Genomic DNA, 20,738 nt, shown 5'->3' with positions numbered 1-20,738 from the left:
GTATTAACCCCTAATCTGCCCTCCCTAACATCGCCGACACCTACCTTCAATTATTAACCCCTAATCTTCCGATCGGAGCTCACCGCTATTCTAATAAATGTATTAACCCCTAAAGCTAAGTCTAACCCTAACACTAACACCCCTCTAACTTAAATATAATTTACATCTAACGAAATAAATTAACTCTTATTAAATAAATTAATCCTATTTAAAGCTAAATACTTACCTGTAAAATAAACCCTAATATAGCTACAATATAAATTATAATTATATTTTAGCTATTTTAGGATTAATATTTATTTTACAGGCAACTTGGTATTTATTTTAACTAGGTACAATAGCTATTAAATAGTTAAGAACTATTTAATAGTTACCTAGTTAAAATAATTACAAAATTACCTGTAAAATAAATCCTAACCTAAGATATAATTAAACCTAACACTACCCTATCAATAAAATAATTAAATAAACTACCTACAATTACCTACAATTAACCTAACACTACACTATCAATAAATAAATAAAATACAATATCTACAAATAAATACAATTAAATAAACTAGCTAAAGTACAAAAAATAAAAAAGAACTAAGTTACAGAAAATAAAAAAATATTTACAAACATAAGAAAAATATTACAACAATTTTAAACTAATTACACCTACTCTAAGCCCCCTAATAAAATAACAAAGCCCCCCAAAATAAAAAATTCCCTACCCTATTCTAAATTTAAAAAGTTACAAGCTCTTTTACCTTACCAGCCCTGAACAGGGCCCTTTGCGGGGCATGCCCCAAGAAGTTCAGCTCTTTTGCCTGTAAAAGAAAACATACAATACCCCCCCCCAACATTACAACCCACCACCCACATACCCCTAATCTAACCCAAACCCCCCTTAAATAAACCTAACACTAATCCCCTGATGATCTTCCTACCTTGTCTTCACCATACCAGGTTCACCGATCCGTCCTGGCTCCGATATCTTCATCCAACCCAAGCGGGGGCTAGACATCCACTGAAGAAGTCCAGAAGAGGCTCCAAAGTCTTCATCCTATCCGGCAAGAAGAGGACATCCGGACCGGCAAACATCTTCTCCAAGCCGCATCTTCTATCTTCTTCCATCCGGTGCGGAGCGGGTCCATCTTGAAGCAGGCGACGCGGATCCATCCTCTTCTTCCGATGTCTCCCGACGAATGACGGTTCCTTTAAGGGACGTCATCCAAGATGGCGTCCCTCGAATTCCGATTGGCTGATAGGATTCTATCAGCCAATCGGAATTAAGGTAGGAATTTTCTGATTGGCTGATGGAATCAGCCAATCAGAATCAAGTTCAATCCGATTGGCTGATCCAATCAGCCAATCAGATTGAGCTCGCATTCTATTGGCTGTTCCGATCAGCCAATAGAATGCGAGCTCAATCTGATTGGCTGATTGGATCGGCCAATCGGATTGAACTAGATTCTGATTGGCTGATTCCATCAGCCAATCAGAAAATTCCTACCTTAATTCCGATTGGCTGATAGAATCCTATCAGCCAATCGGAATTCGAGGGACGCCATCTTGGATGACGTCCCTTAAAGGAACCGTCATTCGTCGGGAGACATCGGAAGAAGAGGATGGATCCGCGTCGCCTGCTTCAAGATGGACCCGCTCCGCACCGGATGGAAGAAGATAGAAGATGCGGCTTGGAGAAGATGTTTGCCGGTCCGGATGTCCTCTTCTTGCCGGATAGGATGAAGACTTTGGAGCCTCTTCTGGACCTCTTCAGCACCGGATTATGGATCGCCAACCCCCGCTTGGGTTGGATGAAGATCTTGGAGCCAGGACGGATCGGTGAACCTGGTATGGTGAAGACAAGGTAGGAAGATCTTCAGGGGCTTAGTGTTAGGTTTATTTAAGGGGGGTTTGGGTTAGATTAGGGGTATGTGGGTGGTGGGTTGTAATGTTGGGGGGGGTATTGTATGTTTTCTTTTACAGGCAAAAGAGCTGAACTTCTTGGGGAATGCCCCGCAAAGGGCCCTGTTCAGGGCTGGTAAGGTAAAAGAGCTTGTAACTTTTTAAATTTAGAATAGGGTAGGGAATTTTTTATTTTGGGGGGCTTTGTTATTTTATTAGGGGGCTTAGAGTAGGTGTAATTAGTTTAAAATTGTTGTAATATTTTTCTTATGTTTGTAAATATTTTTTTATTTTCTGTAACTTAGTTCTTTTTTATTTTTTGTACTTTAGCTAGTTTATTTAATTGTAGTTATTTGTAGCAATTGTGTTTATTTAATTTATTGATAGTGTAGTGTTAGGTTAATTGTAGGTAATTGTAGGTAGTTTATTTAATTATTTTATTGATAGGGTAGTGTTAGGTTTAATTATATCTTAGGTTAGGATTTATTTTACAGGTAATTTTGTAATTATTTTAACTAGGTAGCTATTAAATAGTTCTTAACTATTTAATAGCTATTGTACCTAGTTAAAATAAATACCAAGTTGCCTGTAAAATAAATATTAATCCTAAAATAGCTAAAATATAATTATAATTTATATTGTAGCTATATTAGGGTTTATTTTACAGGTAAGTATTTAGCTTTAAATAGGAATCATTTATTTAATAAGAGTTAATTTATTTCGTTAGATAAAAATTATATTTAACTTAGGGGGGTGTTAGTGTTAGGGTTAGACTTAGCTTTAGGGGTTAATACATTTATTAGAATAGCGGTGAGCTCCGATCGGCAGATTAGGGGTTAATAATTGAAGTTAGGTGTCGGCGATGTTAGGGAGGGCAGATTAGGGGTTAATACTATTTATGATAGGGTTAGTGAGGCGGGTTAGGGGTTAATAACTTTATTATAGTAGCGGTGCGGTCCGCTCGGCAGATTAGGGGTTAATAAGTGTAGGTAGGTGTCGGCGACGTTGAGGGGGGCAGATTAGGGGTTAATAAATATAATATAGGGGTCGGCGGTGTTAGGGGTAGCAGATTAGGGGTACATAGGGATAACGTAGGTGGCGGCGCTTTGCGGTCGGAAGATTAGGGGTTAATTATTTTAAGTAGCTGGCGGCGATGTTGTGGGGGGCAGATTAGGGGTTAATAAATGTAATATAGGGGTCGGCGGGGTTAGGGGCAGCAGATTAGGGGTACATAAGTATAACGTAGGTGGCGGTCGGAAGATTAGGGGTTAAAATTTTTAATCGAGTGGCGGCGATGTGGGGGGAGCTCGGTTTAGGGGTACATAGGTAGTTTATGGGTGTTAGTGTACTTTAGGGTACAGTAGTTAAGAGCTTTATAAACCGGCGTTAGCCAGAAAGCTCTTAACTCCTGCTATTTTCAGGCGGCTGGAATCTTGTCGTTAGAGCTCTAACGCTCACTGCAGAAACGACTCTAAATACCGGCGTTAGAAAGATCCCATTGAAAAGATAGGCTACGCAAATGGCGTAGGGGGATCTGCGGTATGGAAAAGTCGCGGCTGTAAAGTGAGCGTTAGACCCTTTAATCACTGACTCCAAATACCAGCGGGCGGCCAAAACCAGCGTTAGGAGCCTCTAACGCTGGTTTTGACGGCTACCGCCGAACTCTAAATCTAGGCCTTAGACTGCATATATATATGCCTCTTGCCATTGTCTCACCCAATGTGTTCAGCTAGCACTCAAGTGCATTGCTGCTCCTGTTCCTGTTTCAATTGATGATTGTTTTTCAACCTACATATTAAATTAATGATCATTAGCACCTGTTTGGTATAATTGTTTAATCATGCACCTGATATGCCTACAAAATCCCTGATTTTGCGCAAGTAAACCTGAAATAATTGATGCTGTTTTAAAGGCATAGAGTGATCACAAAAAATATTGATTTGATTTAGATTTTTCATCTGTTCACTCACTTTGTATTTTGTTAATTGATAACAACAAACTGTTAACACATCTATTATTAAAAGCATTCTTACTTTACAGATTTATTTTCTCCTCTACCTAAAACTTTTGCACAGCAGTACAAATGACTCTTGTCATTTGCTCAGCAGATGTTTTTAGCTCCCAGTAGTGCATTGCTGCTACTGAGCCTAACTTTAACAAAGGATACTAATAGAATGAAGCTAATTTGATAATAGAAGTAATATGGAAAGTTGATTAAAATTGGATGCTCTATCTGAAACATGAAAGCAAATGTTTAGGTTTTTTGTCTCTTTAAGATTTTTTCTGCTATAAGACATTCACATTGAATAATTTTGTGTATTTATCTTATTGACAGACAAAAAAAAAATACAAATCTGTCCATGAAGATCATTCAAGCCCATTTAAAATGATAGTTAGACATGCTGTTCAGTCATTTTTGGAACTTATATATGAGCGTTTCAGTAATATTGGCTAATTTAGCAAATTACACAAATTACAACATAGGAGTAATGTTTAAGAGGCAGAAGAGAGAGATCATATTATATAATATTATACAACACTGTGATACAGGAAAATAAAATGAATTGGTTATATTTTTTACATTTTTCTAATAACAGTCTAACAAATATTTTAGGAGAGTGATCGTCCAGATCTGAGCAGCTTTATGGAGAGTGGAGAATGGCTGATGAAGGACAACCGCTGTTGGAAGCATTGGGTTTATTACGCCTGCTGTCCTGACACCCCATATCTGGATATCACATATCACTTCCTTATGCAGCGACTTCCTCTTTACTTTATTGTAAACGTTATTATTCCATGTCTTCTCTTCTCTTTTCTTACTGGTTTAGTGTTTTATCTTCCCACTGATTCGGGTAAGTTTACTGAATCTAACAATCGCTCTTTTTGTAATCCATAAAAATATGTTTCAGTTAAGTGATAAAAAGGCAATCTGAAAAAAGTAAATTATTAATTAACATTAGTAATACGTTCTTTTCATAAAATGTTGTACTACAACTAAACTTTTTATTGAAGCTCACCCTTGCTAATACTAGTAAGAGAGAACTTTTATAAGGGGGAAGGATAGAACTCACCACTTCTCATTTTATCAACCTTTATAAATGGTGTCACCCCTAACTAAGACCTAGGACCTTCTCTCTTCCCTTTAAACTTGTGGGTGGTAGGAGGCAAAGATCAAACAAAACAAGACACCTAGCATTAGAAAACTGAAGTTTGTTGGGTATATGGCCTAACATTTTAATCAAGTGAGGTGGGTGCTGTTCCAAGGAGTCATCCTGACAACAGAGGCTCTTTCATATTGGGAGTTGGGTAAGTCAGTTAGGTAACCCATGAACGTGTTTTTAAAAAAATGGCACTGGCTAGGAACTGCTCTTATACATGCTTCATTTCCACTAGACACCAATGAGTGGTAACCAATATATAGAAAACAATTTAGCTCCCTTTACACATAATTAAATATCCCAGCAAATATAGCTAGGGAACAACTTGGCAAAGGCAATATGTAGTAGGAAGATGGAATCTAGATAAATCAGTTTTACCCTAAAAATATTGGAGGTAAGAGCAATAAATATGGTGTTACATTTTAAGGACTCCCTACAAGGAGAATCAATAAACATCTTCCCTGACAACAGGACAGCATTGCCTTGCATACAATTTCAAGGGCAGATAGGAAGTCACTAAGTACTCAAGCAAGCAAGTGAATCCATTATACCTTTGTTCTCAGAAATATGTGGATTTTATGCCCTACAATAACACTCTTCAAATACATAAGTTCTTCAACTGCCCTCCATTTCCTCTTTCAGTGTGGGGGAAGGGGGTGCTTTCTCTCAGTGGGACTTCAAGCCAATCTCTAAAACATGTGGGGGGAGGTGTGCGCTCAACTAAAGAGCTGTGAGTGGGACTTTATCTATTGTGTATGACTAATATATTATATTTCTATATTTATATTTTAGCAACCTAGTTAAGAAACATATATTATCGTGATAACATATGATTGTGATGTTTCTATTTTTATATATATTTTTATATATTCTTCCGTGATAACATATGATTATATGGTGGGGGGATATTAAATGTGAATCCTTAATAGGATAAGGTATAAGGTGTGTGTGCGATGGTTTGTTGCAAATTGTAATGCAATATGTTGCAAGGAACAATGCTTAAAGTGCAATATATGTGGTGGAAATAACCAACAATATGTGGTGTATAAAAAACAGATACTTCTTATTGAAACAAAACAAATGTTCAATTGAATTATTAATCAGTTTATAGATATAAGCAAATAAAAACAAATGATAACAAATAAAATGATCATATCATTGCAATGAAATATAACAACTAATTCACTAAGTTAGTTAAAAATAGTGTCGGTAAAACTGACTTATCAGCATAGACCATAAGTACTGGGATTTGGCTGGTATGTTAATAGACACTCTTAGACAAAATAAGTCCTTGAAAGGATATGATGATTATAGTTCAGCGTAAAATATAAAAGTTAAAAGTTGTGGCCACAACTATTTGTAAGGGTTCCAAAAAGCTCCAAAGAGCTGTTTCCTGTTAGGATAGCTTGTGTAGCTTGTAATGTCCCGTTGTTAAAAAAGGAGTACTATGGAGTTCTTATGATGCTCACCCCTACCGGACTACCGATATCCCTTACCTCCTCTTCTACTAGCGTGGGTTATGGGAAGGATTGTAATTGACCCGGGATGTGTCTCAGTTCGGCGTGTTGCCGTGTAGCTGTGGTAGTATGTGAGCGTCTCACCTTCAAATTTCCCGGTCAGTCCTTCCTACCCTGACGTCTACGTAGAATAATCACGTGGTCCTCGGAGGTCCAATCGGATAGCCGGGTCGTTGGGGGGAGTGGTGCGATAGCGGTTCTATCGGATCTGCTTGCTGGAGCCAAATTCGGTCACACTGGATTGTCAAAATCTACGCGTTTCAGCGCTGGATATGCGCCTTTATCAAGACTTCCTATTCTTGTGTATTATCTGTGGCTCTATTTCTAGTATTCTGGGCGTTAGAAAACTCCTCCCAAGGTGTCATATATAAAGCGATATTATCGCTTACTTGTCTATGCCTATATTAAAAACCAGTGATATTAAAGACTAATAATAACAGAATAGCACATATTGTGCATTTAAAAAACAACAGTGACAATGTTGCACTCAAACATTATTGGAACTATGTGATTAATATTAATCCAAAATGTGGAATATGTATGTATTTGCTGTCACACAAATTGCTATATATGAAACATATATGAGACATATAAAACAATTCGAAATATATGATACAAAGTTAAGTAAAATTAAAGGAAAATTAAAGGAATAAGACGTTTGGTGTTTTAAGTTGAAAGATAATAATTAGGGTAATGGTTAGAGTTTGTATCTTTATTCGATGAGGAAATGCCAAATAATTGTGAAAAGACCCAATGTGTTCTAATATGTAAGGATAGCAGTGTGGGGATCTTAAATATTGCGATATGGACAGATGGGGATATATCTATATTTATTCATGTTGGTGCAGATTGATAGATTAATAAAAACATTAGATAATTCTATTGGGATATGTTAGGAGATGAATTTTAACTATTTCTTATCGATTGGATATCTGTTTTGATTTTATATTTTATATAAAGGGGTTTAAGTTAAGTTCTGCATTGAGACCATTAGGTGTCAATGTATTGAATTTGAATATTAGTTCTGCTTCTTTTAATAATAAAGTGTTTTCTATATCTCCTCCTCTATTATTGAAGACTTTTTTGATACCCCAATATTTGAAACCTGTTGGTTTTTTGTGATGTATTTCTGTAAAATGTTTTGATAGTAAGTGCTTACAGTTACCGCGTCTAATATTTGAGAGATGTTCTCTTATTCTGTCATGTAGAGGTCTACTGGTTTGTCCTAAATACTGTAATTTGCATTGGCACTGTATTAGATAGATTACATTAATATCTGAGCATCTGATTATCTCTTTTATCAGATGCTTATAATTGTTATTGGATGATGTCACTTCTTTGTCTTTTTTACCAAATTTGCAAGCTTTACAGCTATTACAAGGATAGAAACCATGAAGATTGTTTCCTAGTAAATCTTGTTGTTTTGATGTAGTATTTTTTTTTTGTAGTATTTTTATTGAACTGACTAGGTGCTAATATGCTTTTTAAATTTTTAGTTTTTCTATATATTATAGTAGGGTGTTGGTCTATAATATCTGACAGAATTGGATCTTTTTTAATTATGTGCCAGTGTTTGTCTAAGATCTTTTTTATGATTTTATGGTCTTCATTGTATTCTGTTATAAATGATATTTTATTATTTGTATCTTTATTAGCATCCTTCCTCTTATATGTTAATAATTCAGTTCTATCTTTTCTTATTGCTTGTGCTTTTGCTTCTTTGATTATGTTATCTCCATATCCTTTGTCCTGAAATTTCTTTTCTAATGTGTTAGCTTGTGGGATGAAAGTTTCATTTACTGAGCAGTTTTTCTTTATACCAAACGTCTTATTCCTTTAATTTTCCTTTAATTTTACTTAACTTTGTATCATATATTTCGAATTGTTTTATATGTCTCATATATGTTTCATATATAGCAATTTGTGTGACAGCAAATACATACATATTCCACATTTTGGATTAATATTAATCACATAGTTCCAATAATGTTTGAGTGCAACATTGTCACTGTTGTTTTTTAAATGCACAATATGTGCTATTCTGTTATTATTAGTCTTTAATATCACTGGTTTTTAATATAGGCATAGACAAGTAAGCGATAATATCGCTTGATATATGACACCTTGGGAGGAGTTTTCTAACGCCCATAATACTAGAAATAGAGCCACAGATAACACACAAGAATAGGAAGTCTTGATAAAGGCGCATATCCAGCACTGAAACGCGTAGATTTTGACAATCCAGTGTGACCGAATTTGGCTCCAGCAAGCAGATCCGATAGAACCGCTATCGCACCACTCCCCCCAACGACCCGGCTATCCGATTGGACCTCCGAGGACCACGTGATTATTCTACGTAGACGTCAGGGTAGGAAGGACTGACCGGGAAATTTGAAGGTGAGACGCTCACATACTACCACAGCTACACGGCAACACGCCGAACTGAGACACATCCCGGGTCAATTACAATCCTTCCCATAACCCACGCTAGTAGAAGAGGAGGTAAGGGATATCGGTAGTCCGGTAGGGGTGAGCATCATAAGAACTCCGTAGTACTCCTTTTTTAACAACGGGACATTACAAGCTACACAAGCTATCCTAACAGGAAACAGCTCTTTGGAGCTTTTTGGATCCCTTACAAATAGTTGTGGCCACAACTTTTAACTTTTATATTTTACGCTGAACTATAATCATCATATCCTTTCAAGGACTTATTTTGTCTAAGAGTGTCTATTAACATACCAGCCAAATCCCAGTACTTATGGTCTATGCTGATAAGTCAGTTTTACCGACACTATTTTTAACTAACTTAGTGAATTAGTTGTTATATTTCATTGCAATGATATGATCATTTTATTTGTTATCATTTGTTTTTATTTGCTTATATCTATAAACTGATTAATAATTCAATTGAACATTTGTTTTGTTTCAATAAGAAGTATCTGTTTTTTTATACACCACATATTGTTGGTTATTTCCACCACATATATTGCACTTTAAGCATTGTTCCTTGCAACATATTGCATCACAATTTGCAACAAACCATCGCACACACACCTTATACCTTATCCTATTAAGGATTCACATTTAATATCCCCCCACCATATAATCATATGTTATCACGGAAGAATATATAAAAATATATATAAAAATAGAAACATCACAATCATATGTTATCACGATAATATATGTTTCTTAACTAGGTTGCTAAAATATAAATATAGAAATATAATATATTAGTCATACACAATAGATAAAGTCCCACTCACAGCTCTTTAGTTGAGCGCACCCCTCCCCCCACATGTTTTAGACTTAAACTTTCTGATACTGGGAGCATATCAGAATTAGGGGCTGCACAGTTGAGTCCTGCACATATATCACCACACATCTTACTAGTTCAAGCCAATCTCTGCCTTAACTTAAATATCACAAATACATCAGCTTCAGTAAAAAATCAGGATGGAACAAACTATTTGTAACTATTACTCAGAAACTGGCAGTAGAATTACTTTGAGTAGTTCTGGTGTTTCCAGGAATTTTGCACCAATGGTCAATTTATTATCCCAATCCACAAAATATGAGGTTGGTTATTTGGTTGCAGAGTGATCAAAACTGTAGCAAATAAATATACTATACATTATACTTTAATCACAAAACAACTATACTACTTCAGCTTACTACAGAATAGCAATTGTAATGATGTTGCTGGTGTATATATTTTGAGTACAAAATTTTTATATGCATTGTGTTTGTATTGTTTTGGTAACAGGCAACACAATTGTTTAATATTACATCATGTTTTGCTTTTGTCTTTATTGCATAATTCCCCTCAAATACTAATGATTATATTGGCACAATAATGTATTCCTTGTAACAATAGGGAAACTTATTATGGTAAGGTGCAAACCCTTCTAAATAGATACTTTGTAAAAAACAAAAAGAGAAGAAAAGGAGTAGGGCTTATGTACAATTCCCAAATTAATTAATAAAATATAACTTTTATTTTATATTAAAACTCAACCCTACAGGAGCATAACCTCCTCAAACCCTTGGGTGTAGTAAAAACCACAGCTCTTAAAATTATCCCCAGGAGAGAAGGAAATCTGAAAAGAAAGACAGCTTACAGAGCATGCATCACACTCCCCCAAAGAGTCCTGGCTGATATATTGGAACCTCGGCATCAGGTGGGAGGAAGTGGAGAGGCAAAGGGATAGAATAAAGTATAAAGCAAACGTGTGTCTGCCACGATGGCTTTTCTCAATGCATATAAACAAACCACCATGTAGCCGCTTGCTGTCTTAAATACTCCTTGCCAAACGCTACCTAGGATGTTCGTCATCCACTATATAGTTAGGCCACACCCCCAGTGACATGACAGTCAATCAACATTATGACCATGTCATGGGGTAACTAGCCATTCGTATATTGAAGAGAATGTGTCCAGCTCATACTGATGTTGCTGTTGGATATATTTTAGGTACATATTTTTTACATGCATTGTGTATTGTTCTGGTAAGAGGCAACAACATTTTTGCTTTGCTTTTGTCTTTCGGTGCATAATTCCTTCCCATTTTTAAAACTGGCTATGGTGGCCAACTTTTTCCAAGTATTTTGATTGCTTTCTTGGTGGGCTGCTCTTTGAGTTTGATTTTTTTTCCAGTTCTGTTTTGTCTGTTTTTTGTGTGACTGACTTGATTGCCTGTTGATGACTATGCCTGATTGACCACTTTTAATCTTGTTACTACTTTAAGTGGATCACATCCTAGGTTCTATGAAGTGTTTTGGGGTAGTGTTTATTATTATCACTTCTCAGCCTCTGGGTCCTTACCTGGAGAAACAATTACTACATGTGCATATCTTTTACACCTCCTTGGGAATTGCCTTTAACACTTGATGCTCTGATTGAAGCACTTTTTGGTACAATAACACTATTCTATAAAGAAATAGTAATGGAAAGTACAATTCCAGATGTTTTTATCCAAGGTTTTATTCAGATTTTCATTTTTTAAAGGATATAATCCTACTATTGTATTGTACAGATGAGATAAGAAGACAATGAATGGTCAGCCATTGTATAAAATGGCTGTTGTCAGATGCTTTTTATGTTTATGTTAAAAGGACAAAAGGATGGAGGAAAAAAATTACCCTTTATTAGCCAAATTGATATGATAAATATCTTTTTACTAGAAAAGACAATTATTTGAACCTGAATGGTACAATGCATTGTCAAGACATACCAGTTAAAATGAGTTCATATTCCAGGAGGGCCCAGGCCTCATTCTACAAGACACTTTCAACCTTTTTGGTAATGGAAGCAGATCCATCACCTTCTGAACTCTGGAAAACACCTAATACATTATTTTCTTGCTACAAAATTGGATGTCCTGTATTAAGCATTGGCAAAATTTGTAAGAAAGTTATTAAACTCTGCTATGTCATAATAAATACATGTTTTGTAGCATACTTCTCGTTATTTGTCATTTTCACTACCAAATCTAGTGAGTATTAGCTGTGGTGAGCCAAAATACAGACATTTCTATAGTTTGGCTTATATCCAGGGGTCAAGTCCTACAAAAAATAAAGTGTGGGAACTCACCAAGACTTCCACCCCCCCTCACAATTAATATTGTGTTATATATATATATATATATATATATATATATATACACACACATACACATACAGATACACACACTGTATTTGTATGTATATAATCTATACACTTTGGTTAATGAAAGCAAATGGTTGCCTTTGGGCCTGAGAATCCTCCTCTGTAACAGAGTCTCACCCACTTAAGGTGCAATATTCCTATTTCTGCTGAGGGGAGCTTAATAACCCCATCATAAGTCAGACAGATGTAAGCACCATTTGTTACACACATTGCGGGGTGATTACACAGCAGGACATCTGGCAGGCTTGCATTTAGTGTATTGTAGGAAGTGTTAGTGCCCATTACAAGAGGATCTCACTATCCTTCTAATCAGATTGTGCTCCAGCTCCTCCCACCAGCAGCAGCAGTGTTTACTGAAGGGTTTCTGTTCTCTGTCCAGAGGGAACTTAGTTCCTCCTGCAAAAATAGTGCAGGAACTCCATTCCCATGCGTTCCCATTCGACTTGTCCCCTGCTTATATCCCTAGTTAATATTTAACAAGATTCCTTCCCTTGTTATCCATCCTCTTTTGGACATCCACTAAGAATGGGAGGGGCAAGGAAGGGGAACAACTTTTTCTTACTTATCTGATTCCAGTCTGTACAGAAGCTTTCCTTAAAGGGACAGTCAACACCAAAAATGTTATTGTTTATAAAGATAGACAAGGCCTTTACTACCCATTCCCCAGCCTTCCACAACCAACATTATTATATTAATATACTTTATAACCTTTAAACCTCTACATTTCTTCCTGTTTCTAAGCCATTACAAACAGCCTCTTATCACATGCTTTTTTATTTGCTTTTCACAACAGGAGATTGCTAGTTCATGTGGGCCATATAGATAACATTGTGCTCATGCCCGTGAAGTTGTGCACAACACAACACTAATTGGCTAAAATGCAAGTCAATAGATAATAAATAAAAAGTAATGTGATCAGGGGCAGTCTGCAGAGGCTTAGATACAAGGTAATCACAAAGGTAACAAGTATATTAATATACCAATTTTGGTTATGCAAAACTGGGGAATGGGTAATAAAGGGATTATCTATCTTTTTAAACAATAAAAAGGTTGGCGTTGACTGTCCCTTTAACTCCAGGTCTCAAGTACCCCTAACAGGCCAGTTTGCTGTTCAGTGACTCTTCATCACTATTATTAACTTTAAATCTGGCCTGTTAAAGTTGACAAATGCTGGAGTACTTTATTTTATCTTCAGGTGTACTTTTTCCCAATATTTGGTTCATATTAAGATTTTACAACTATTTACATGTTGGGTTTGTGATGTATTATACAATTTTAACATAGATTTACTGTCTAAATTATATTAATATTTAGCTTCAAAATAATAAATGTCTAACATAATTATATGTATTTTTTTATTTTAGGTGAAAAGATGACACTGAGCATTTCTGTCTTGCTGTCACTGACTGTGTTTCTACTGGTTATTGTTGAATTGATCCCTTCCACTTCAAGTGCTGTGCCTTTGATCGGCAAATACATGTTGTTTACCATGGTCTTTGTCATAACATCTATTATAATCACAGTAATTGTAATCAACACTCATCACCGCTCCCCCAGTACTCACATTATGCCTGAGTGGGTACGAAAGGTAAGATACTACATAAAACAGGTAGCCCTCAGTTTACGCCAGGGTTAGGTTCCAGAAGGAATGGTTGTAAATCGAAACCGTTGTAAATTGAAACCCAGTTTATAATGTAAGTCAATGGGAAGTGAGGGAGATAGGTTCCAGGTCCCTCTCAAAATTGTCATAAGTAACACCTAATACATTATTTTTAAAGCTTTGAAATGAAGACTTTAAATGCTAAACAGCATTATAAACCTAATAAAATAATCACACAACACAGAATATATAATTAAAGTAAGTTAAATGAACAAAAACATTTGCTAAACAGTATTATAAACCTAATACAATAATCACACAACACAGACTTCACTTGCATTTTTCTGCAAACAGTTCTTTCTATGCATTCCAATCTGGACTGATTTATAGACAGGAAGATCTTGTTCCTTTGAAATCTGCTCGATAGCTCAGGTCTGGTTAAACTGATTAATTTCAGCTTGCTTGGCTTTGCTGCAACACAAGCGGACAGTTTCACTTATTGGCTATTTTAATAAATTCACTGCTTCTCAATGCTTTTCAATAGCAGTCACATGACTGGAAAAAAAAGGTTGCTATTCTGAAACGGTGTAAATTGAACCGTTGTAAAACGAGGGCCACCTGTACTGTTTGTCCTGTTTTATACTTGGCAACAAGAACATAATAGGCTAAATCTGCAACCTATCCTGACCTCCTAGCTTGACTGGACTCTTAGGTCTGAAATACTGTTACACATTACATCTCTACTTGCACTTCTTAATTGTACAAATGTGCTTAATTCTTTTGTTGAAGCTGAAAGAAGTCAAAACTAAGTCCGTCTCTGCTCATGATGATATATTTATTGAAATGTAGAAACACAGATTTGTGATGGCAAATAAGAATCATAGGCCTAACAAGTCTGCCCATATTTGCTTTCACGTGTTTGATTAGATCGTATGGTTGCCTTCTGCTTATCCCAGGCATTCTTGAAGTATCCAAAGCTGTTTTTTTACCACCTCTAATCATTTTCTCTGATTCTACCACACTTTCTGTAAAGAAGTACTTCACTTCCGCAAATTACTCCTGAACCTACTAACCTTCAACTTGAGATCATGACCTCATTTTGTGAAGAAAAAAACTTTCAGCTTACACTTTATTATAGAATGGCTTTTAAACCTAAAAGCAAAGAAAATTAATTTACTTAAAAAAAAAGAAAAGAAATTCACTCTTTTCTTATGGGCATTTAAACTTAAATCATTGTATATGGGAATTAATATATTATCTTATATGGATTATTTGTTTGGATTTATTTTTTATACACAATTCTCGACATTGATAAAGCTGCTTCATAAATGGGGACCAAAGAGTAGACATCCTTAATAAAACAGACATCACATATAACTGACATGTTTTAGACTTGGCTTTTGTTTATCATGGCCTAATTATATAATAAAAAATCATATTTACAGCTATAACAACTATATCAATTATTTGTTGTTTTGAAAGTCTTTAAGTGATTTTAAAATGGGAGGTGCTATGCCAGACTGTTGTATGTCTTATTTACACATTGTCTATAGATATAATTCTGCAGATGTGCTGGTTGTTATTCTTTGAGAATATGAGAGTAGCATTAATGCAATTGGTATAAGCTTAATTTGATTTAACCTGTATTGTGTAGTTTATAGATATGTGCGATTCGTTTCGGATCGATTCGGAAATTCAGCCGAATTTCTTAAATTCGGAGATTCGGATCGATTCGAATTTCCGATTCGAAATAGTGCCGAATCTACCGAATAAATCCGAATTAGTTCGGATTTATTCGGTAGATTCGGATGGCCATGGATTACACTAGTATTGTACAGTATATTAGGTTATATCACTCTGCTATGGGTTACACCTAATATACAATACATAATACTAGTCTAATACATAGCATATCCCACCTAACACATACTGAAATTCCGAATTTCCGAATCGAACCGAACCAAATCCAACCGAATTTATTTGAATCCGAATTAATCCGAAACGAATCCGAAACAAATTCATTCAAATTTTTCCGAATTCTAATCGATTTGAACCGAAATTCGAAAAAATCTGAATCGATCCGAATCGAAACAAATTTTTCGATCATGCACAAGTCTATTAAATGTGATAATTGTACATATTTTTTTAAATATAATAGGCAACATTTTTTGGTTTCAGATTTTTATTGACACCATCCCAAAAATGATGTTCTTCTCTACAATGAAACGTCCCTCACAAGAAAAACAAGGAAAGAAGATATTTACAGAAGATATTGACATTTCAGACATCTCAGGAAAATTAGGACCTGCTGCAGTGACTTATCAGTCTCCAGTTTTAAAGAATCCTGATGTGAAAAGTGCTATAGAAGGTGTTAAATATATTGCAGAGACTATGAAAGCGGACCAGGAATCCAATAAGGTAAGCTCCATATTAGTTTTAACACACTGATATTTAGCTGACAAATATTTTATCATAATTTTACAAATTAATCTTCTTTTTGTAAAATAAAAAGTCTTCAAAGTCTTATAACTTTGCAGCCTTTGTGTTAATATGTCTTAAAGGGACATTCAACGCATAGTGGAGCATACAAGTGAAGCATAAAAATGGAAGCGCTATGATGACCTAACATTGCACAAAGCAGTTTAACTTCCATATTACAAGTGGAAAGCAAAATGTTAGCGGCTGAACAAAAGCTGCGGGTTAACTAACATCTGGAGTTCGGATAGCATGGCCGTGCTAAATCCCTCACCTATAAGACTTCTATGGGGCGTGCTAAAAAAGTCTTAGGGCCCTTCCATGTCCAACACCTTATCATAAACCATATCCCTTTAAAACTTCAGATCTGCAGGAATGCTACATTTTTCAGTGTTATTATATGTTGCACTTGAACACGCCACTCATCCTGCGCTATTCATCGAAAGTATGAGGAGCTCTAAACAAAAATTGTTGGCCGCACTCTGGTAAATCTATTTTACCAATGACTTCTAATACCAGATTGTTCACTATTCTTAGTAGTCTGTGCTATCTGTAGCACTTTGCTTGTAATCTAGGCCAGTATATATTAAAAATTAAGCACTGAATTACAAAACAAAATCATTTCAAGCAATTTTGTTAGTCTAATTTACACGTTTTTGCAAATAAAAATGTTTACAAATTCAAGGATACACCTTTTTGAAAAGTCTGGTGGATATCATGTTCATATTTTCCTTTGTTGTGGCCAACTATGCACAAATGTTAATGAGCTTCTGTTGTTAGCTAACCAATCACTGTGTACATTGTTGCAAGCTAGTATCAAGTAGGCACTCCAGCTTCTATGGGGGGAGTGAAACTAAAACAATATTTAGAGGAATTGTACAACAAAAATAAAGCAATAAATAAATAATTAAATCATTTATATTGTAAAGTATTGTTCAAATATTTATTTTTAACTTAATTATTTGCTTCTTAGGTTAATGAATATTGAGATATATATAGATATATATATATATATATATATATATATATATATAAAGATAACATTTTTGCAAGTTGTAATAATGTTCCAATAATATATATATATAGGGACATAATTAGGTGTAAAAAAAACTTTAATTCAAAACATTAAACAAAACATAGTAGGTTATTTCATTAATTGTTATGTAGGACAGATTGCACACAACAGAGAATAGTTTGTATTCAGCAGTGCTAATAATATCCACTGCTCTAGTTGAATTGAATGCCAGCTGTCCTTTGGAATGAACATCTAGTTAGTGGAAAAATGGTGTCAGTTATTTGTTATTAGAGACACTGTCATATGAATGGGCACACAGATCCCAGAAAGGCTTCATTATTATTATTACCAGTGGGTTAAAGGTATGTCTAAAAGATTTAGAGAAATGTAAACATTTACTTTTACAGTATTAGCCTTTGGCTAGTTATTATTGTTATTTATTATTATTATTATTATTATTATTATTATTATTATTATTATTAGTTATTTGTAGAGTGCCAACAGATTATTCTGCAGCGCTTTAAACTTGGGTCTAACATGCAAGGTGACAATAATGGGAGACAAAGGTATAGAGGGTCTTGCCAAGAGATGCACTGTAAATTAGCTCTCAAGGAAGCAGCTGGGCTCATAGGCTTACATGCTAAGGGGGTTCAAGGGGATGACAAAAGTAGAAAAGGAACTGAGGAGAAAATGTTAGTGTATATATATTGTATGTATCCCTGAACAGTAGAGTTTGTGCAGAATTATAACAATAAAGAAGGGCACCTGTTTTTATTACTTACAGGCTCACTTATAAATAGAAAGCTTCTTTAGGGAATGTGAAAAGCATATTTCCAACATCTGCTGAATGATTTTCGGGATGTAGACAGTGTAAAGCTTGACATAGTGGCCCACCAGTAATTTTGGGGTAGGGCCATACATGGGAGGGATGGGCTACTTATTAATGGGCGGGATATAGGTGGTCCATGGGTGTGTCCAGGAGTCATGTGGCATGTCCAGTAGCTATGTAGGCATGTCTGGGTGGAACTCATCATTCCCATAAAGCAGGAAATCAGAGGGGATGCAAGTGGGACAGCTAGACATACCTCCCAAACCGTGACAGTACCACAAGATGCGGGGTTCTTGGGAGGTATGTAAAAGCAATACTAATGATATTCAAAACAACAGGATACTGGAGCTCAAGGAACTAGCCAACGAAACAACAGTTATGTGGAGTGAGGGGCTTTGCCTTATAGAACCAATTTAAAGGGAAAATGTTTTTTTGTTAAAAAAAATATGCATTAGATTGCAGGCCTGGGACACACACATTGAAAAGCCTCTTGAATGTTATTTGACTTCCTATGTCTTTAGCCAATTAGGAACAGATATAAAAAAGATCCTGCATATATCAGTCAAACACTGTGCAGTGTATAGGAGTGTCTGGGTTCTGCATTTCACACAATGCCCTCCAGCCTCTCTAGGGGAGAGGAAACTATCATTTTAACAGTTATATTACATGAAAAATGGTCAAAATAAATAATTAAAGTTTATTGCAAAATTTGGATATTTTTAAGTGTGCATAATTAAATTATAATTACATTTATGTGGAATTACATTTTGAGTGTATTGTCTTGATAAGGTTATTTATAATATTAATGTGATGTTTTGCTGTTTTCATTGACGAATCATATTACAGATACTATTAACTGTATTTTTTCTCTACAGGCTGCAGAAGAGTGGAAGTTTGTCGCAATGGTTTTGGATCACATTCTCCTGGCAGTCTTCATGTTTGTTTGTATCATTGGGACAACTGTTGTTTTTGCAGGTCGTCTTATTGAGCTTAATATGCAGGGCTGATTTCAATTCTATTTTCTAACATGCAGAGGTTTTCTAACTTAAATGAATAGTTTATATCCTCATTCAGACAAGAGAAACTGACATCCATTTTATCATTTTATACCAGCTGCATATTTGATATGGGCGCTTCACAGAGTTGTTTTTAATAACTTATATTAAAGTGGAATTCTGGCTGGAAAGTAGAATAAGACTATGCTGCTTGTTATCACAGGTGCAACTAGACATTGGGGCTTGTAGTAGTCACTTTTACATCTACTAATATATAAGGATTGCCGTGAGATTACATTTATAAAGGTATTTATGGAGTAAGCTGCCAGTGATACCAGGGGCGGAACTACCATTGGTGCAGCAGGTGCAGTGGCACCATGGCCTAAGTGCTTGTGGAGCCCATAGCAGCCAGTCTATATAAAGTCATGTGCAGAATATGCAGTCCTAAGGCAGGGGAGCCTTTTATTATTGCAGGTTTCAGGTTCCTCTATCCTCAAAATCATTATATAGCGCAGCATGTATATTATTACTGTTGCTTACTACTGAGTTACCTTTGGCGGGCCTAAACATTTTTTTGCACCAGGGCCCTTATTTAAGTAGATCCGCTACTGTGTGATACAATATTATATCATGCATATAGCACAGTGATTGTTGCTTAGGAATTTAGGTACATGGATTGGAAATCAGAAAATGAAAATTCTTCTCTGTTCTACATCTCCTTGTAACTGCTACAATTATAGTGTTTGCGGAAGAGACAGGAGTCTGTGTTACAGGTAATAAAGGTGGTGATTATTTTTTTATTTTTTTAAATGATGTATGGTTTCCAGAACTAATTCTTTAAATGTTTGAATTTGTACTGAATTTTTCATGTAATGTTACAGCCCATAAATAAAGAGTTAAATTAAAAAATAAATTAAAAAAATGATGTATGGTTTGTATGTATATCAGTGTGGAATTCCATTAGTAGTCAGTAGATTTATTATTTGTTCAACCCTTTAAAATATCATATAAGTCCAAAAGTTAAGAAACAATAAATAAAATATGTTTTAGAAAGGTATTGCATCTTGAATAAAGTTCAGCGATATGTCATCTTGATTTGCTGATGTCTTTTTTTTTATTTGTATGTCCATATACATTCCCTTCACTTAAATTATATTTCAGTTTGTGATGTCTAAATTTACTTGAAAAACAAAAACTAACTGAAACCACTAAAAGAATTGATTGGCTTTAGTTTAAAAGGAAATGTTTACCAAGAAACTAGATGCAAGAGCAGTGACTTTCAGCTTTAGCTTATAGGAAGGGCATTTTAGCTATTTCTCTGTGGTCGGCTTGAGAAATCCCAATGGGGAGGACAAGAGAGTTGCTATTTTTAAACTGCTTCTGAACAAACAACACTATATGCGTGTGCAGAAGGGGCTACACTCTGGCAAACTAGCTTGTCTCTTGTGCTGTTTGGTTGTATCGGATTTGCTAAGCAACTGACCATTTAAAAACATTGGTGGATCCAGAAGTGTCTGGATGTGTTTGTGTGAAAAACACTTACATTTGTGTATATCTGTCTAAATTAGACATGGATCCGGTAGGA

The 20,738-nt window shown here is 35.4% G+C and overlaps 1 protein-coding gene across 1 annotated transcript in view; it reads left to right on the top strand.

Annotated features, from left to right (window-relative positions):
- CHRNA1 (cholinergic receptor nicotinic alpha 1 subunit) overlaps nucleotides 1–20,248 on the top strand; it is a 77,497-nt gene extending 57,249 nt beyond the window's left edge. Inside the window, exons 6-9 of the mRNA XM_053698468.1 lie at nucleotides 4,508–4,745; nucleotides 13,604–13,827; nucleotides 16,018–16,257; nucleotides 19,034–20,248. Coding sequence (XP_053554443.1) covers nucleotides 4,508–4,745; nucleotides 13,604–13,827; nucleotides 16,018–16,257; nucleotides 19,034–19,165 — 834 coding nt within the window. The 3' untranslated portion in view covers nucleotides 19,166–20,248. The remainder of the gene's footprint in view (nucleotides 1–4,507; nucleotides 4,746–13,603; nucleotides 13,828–16,017; nucleotides 16,258–19,033) is intronic.
- Nucleotides 20,249–20,738: the final 490 nt, after the last annotated feature.

The sequence above is a fragment of the Bombina bombina genome, chromosome 1 (assembly GCF_027579735.1).
Source record: "Bombina bombina isolate aBomBom1 chromosome 1, aBomBom1.pri, whole genome shotgun sequence".
NCBI lineage: Eukaryota > Metazoa > Chordata > Amphibia > Anura > Bombinatoridae > Bombina > Bombina bombina.
This window is presented reverse-complemented; position numbering and strand designations above follow the sequence as displayed.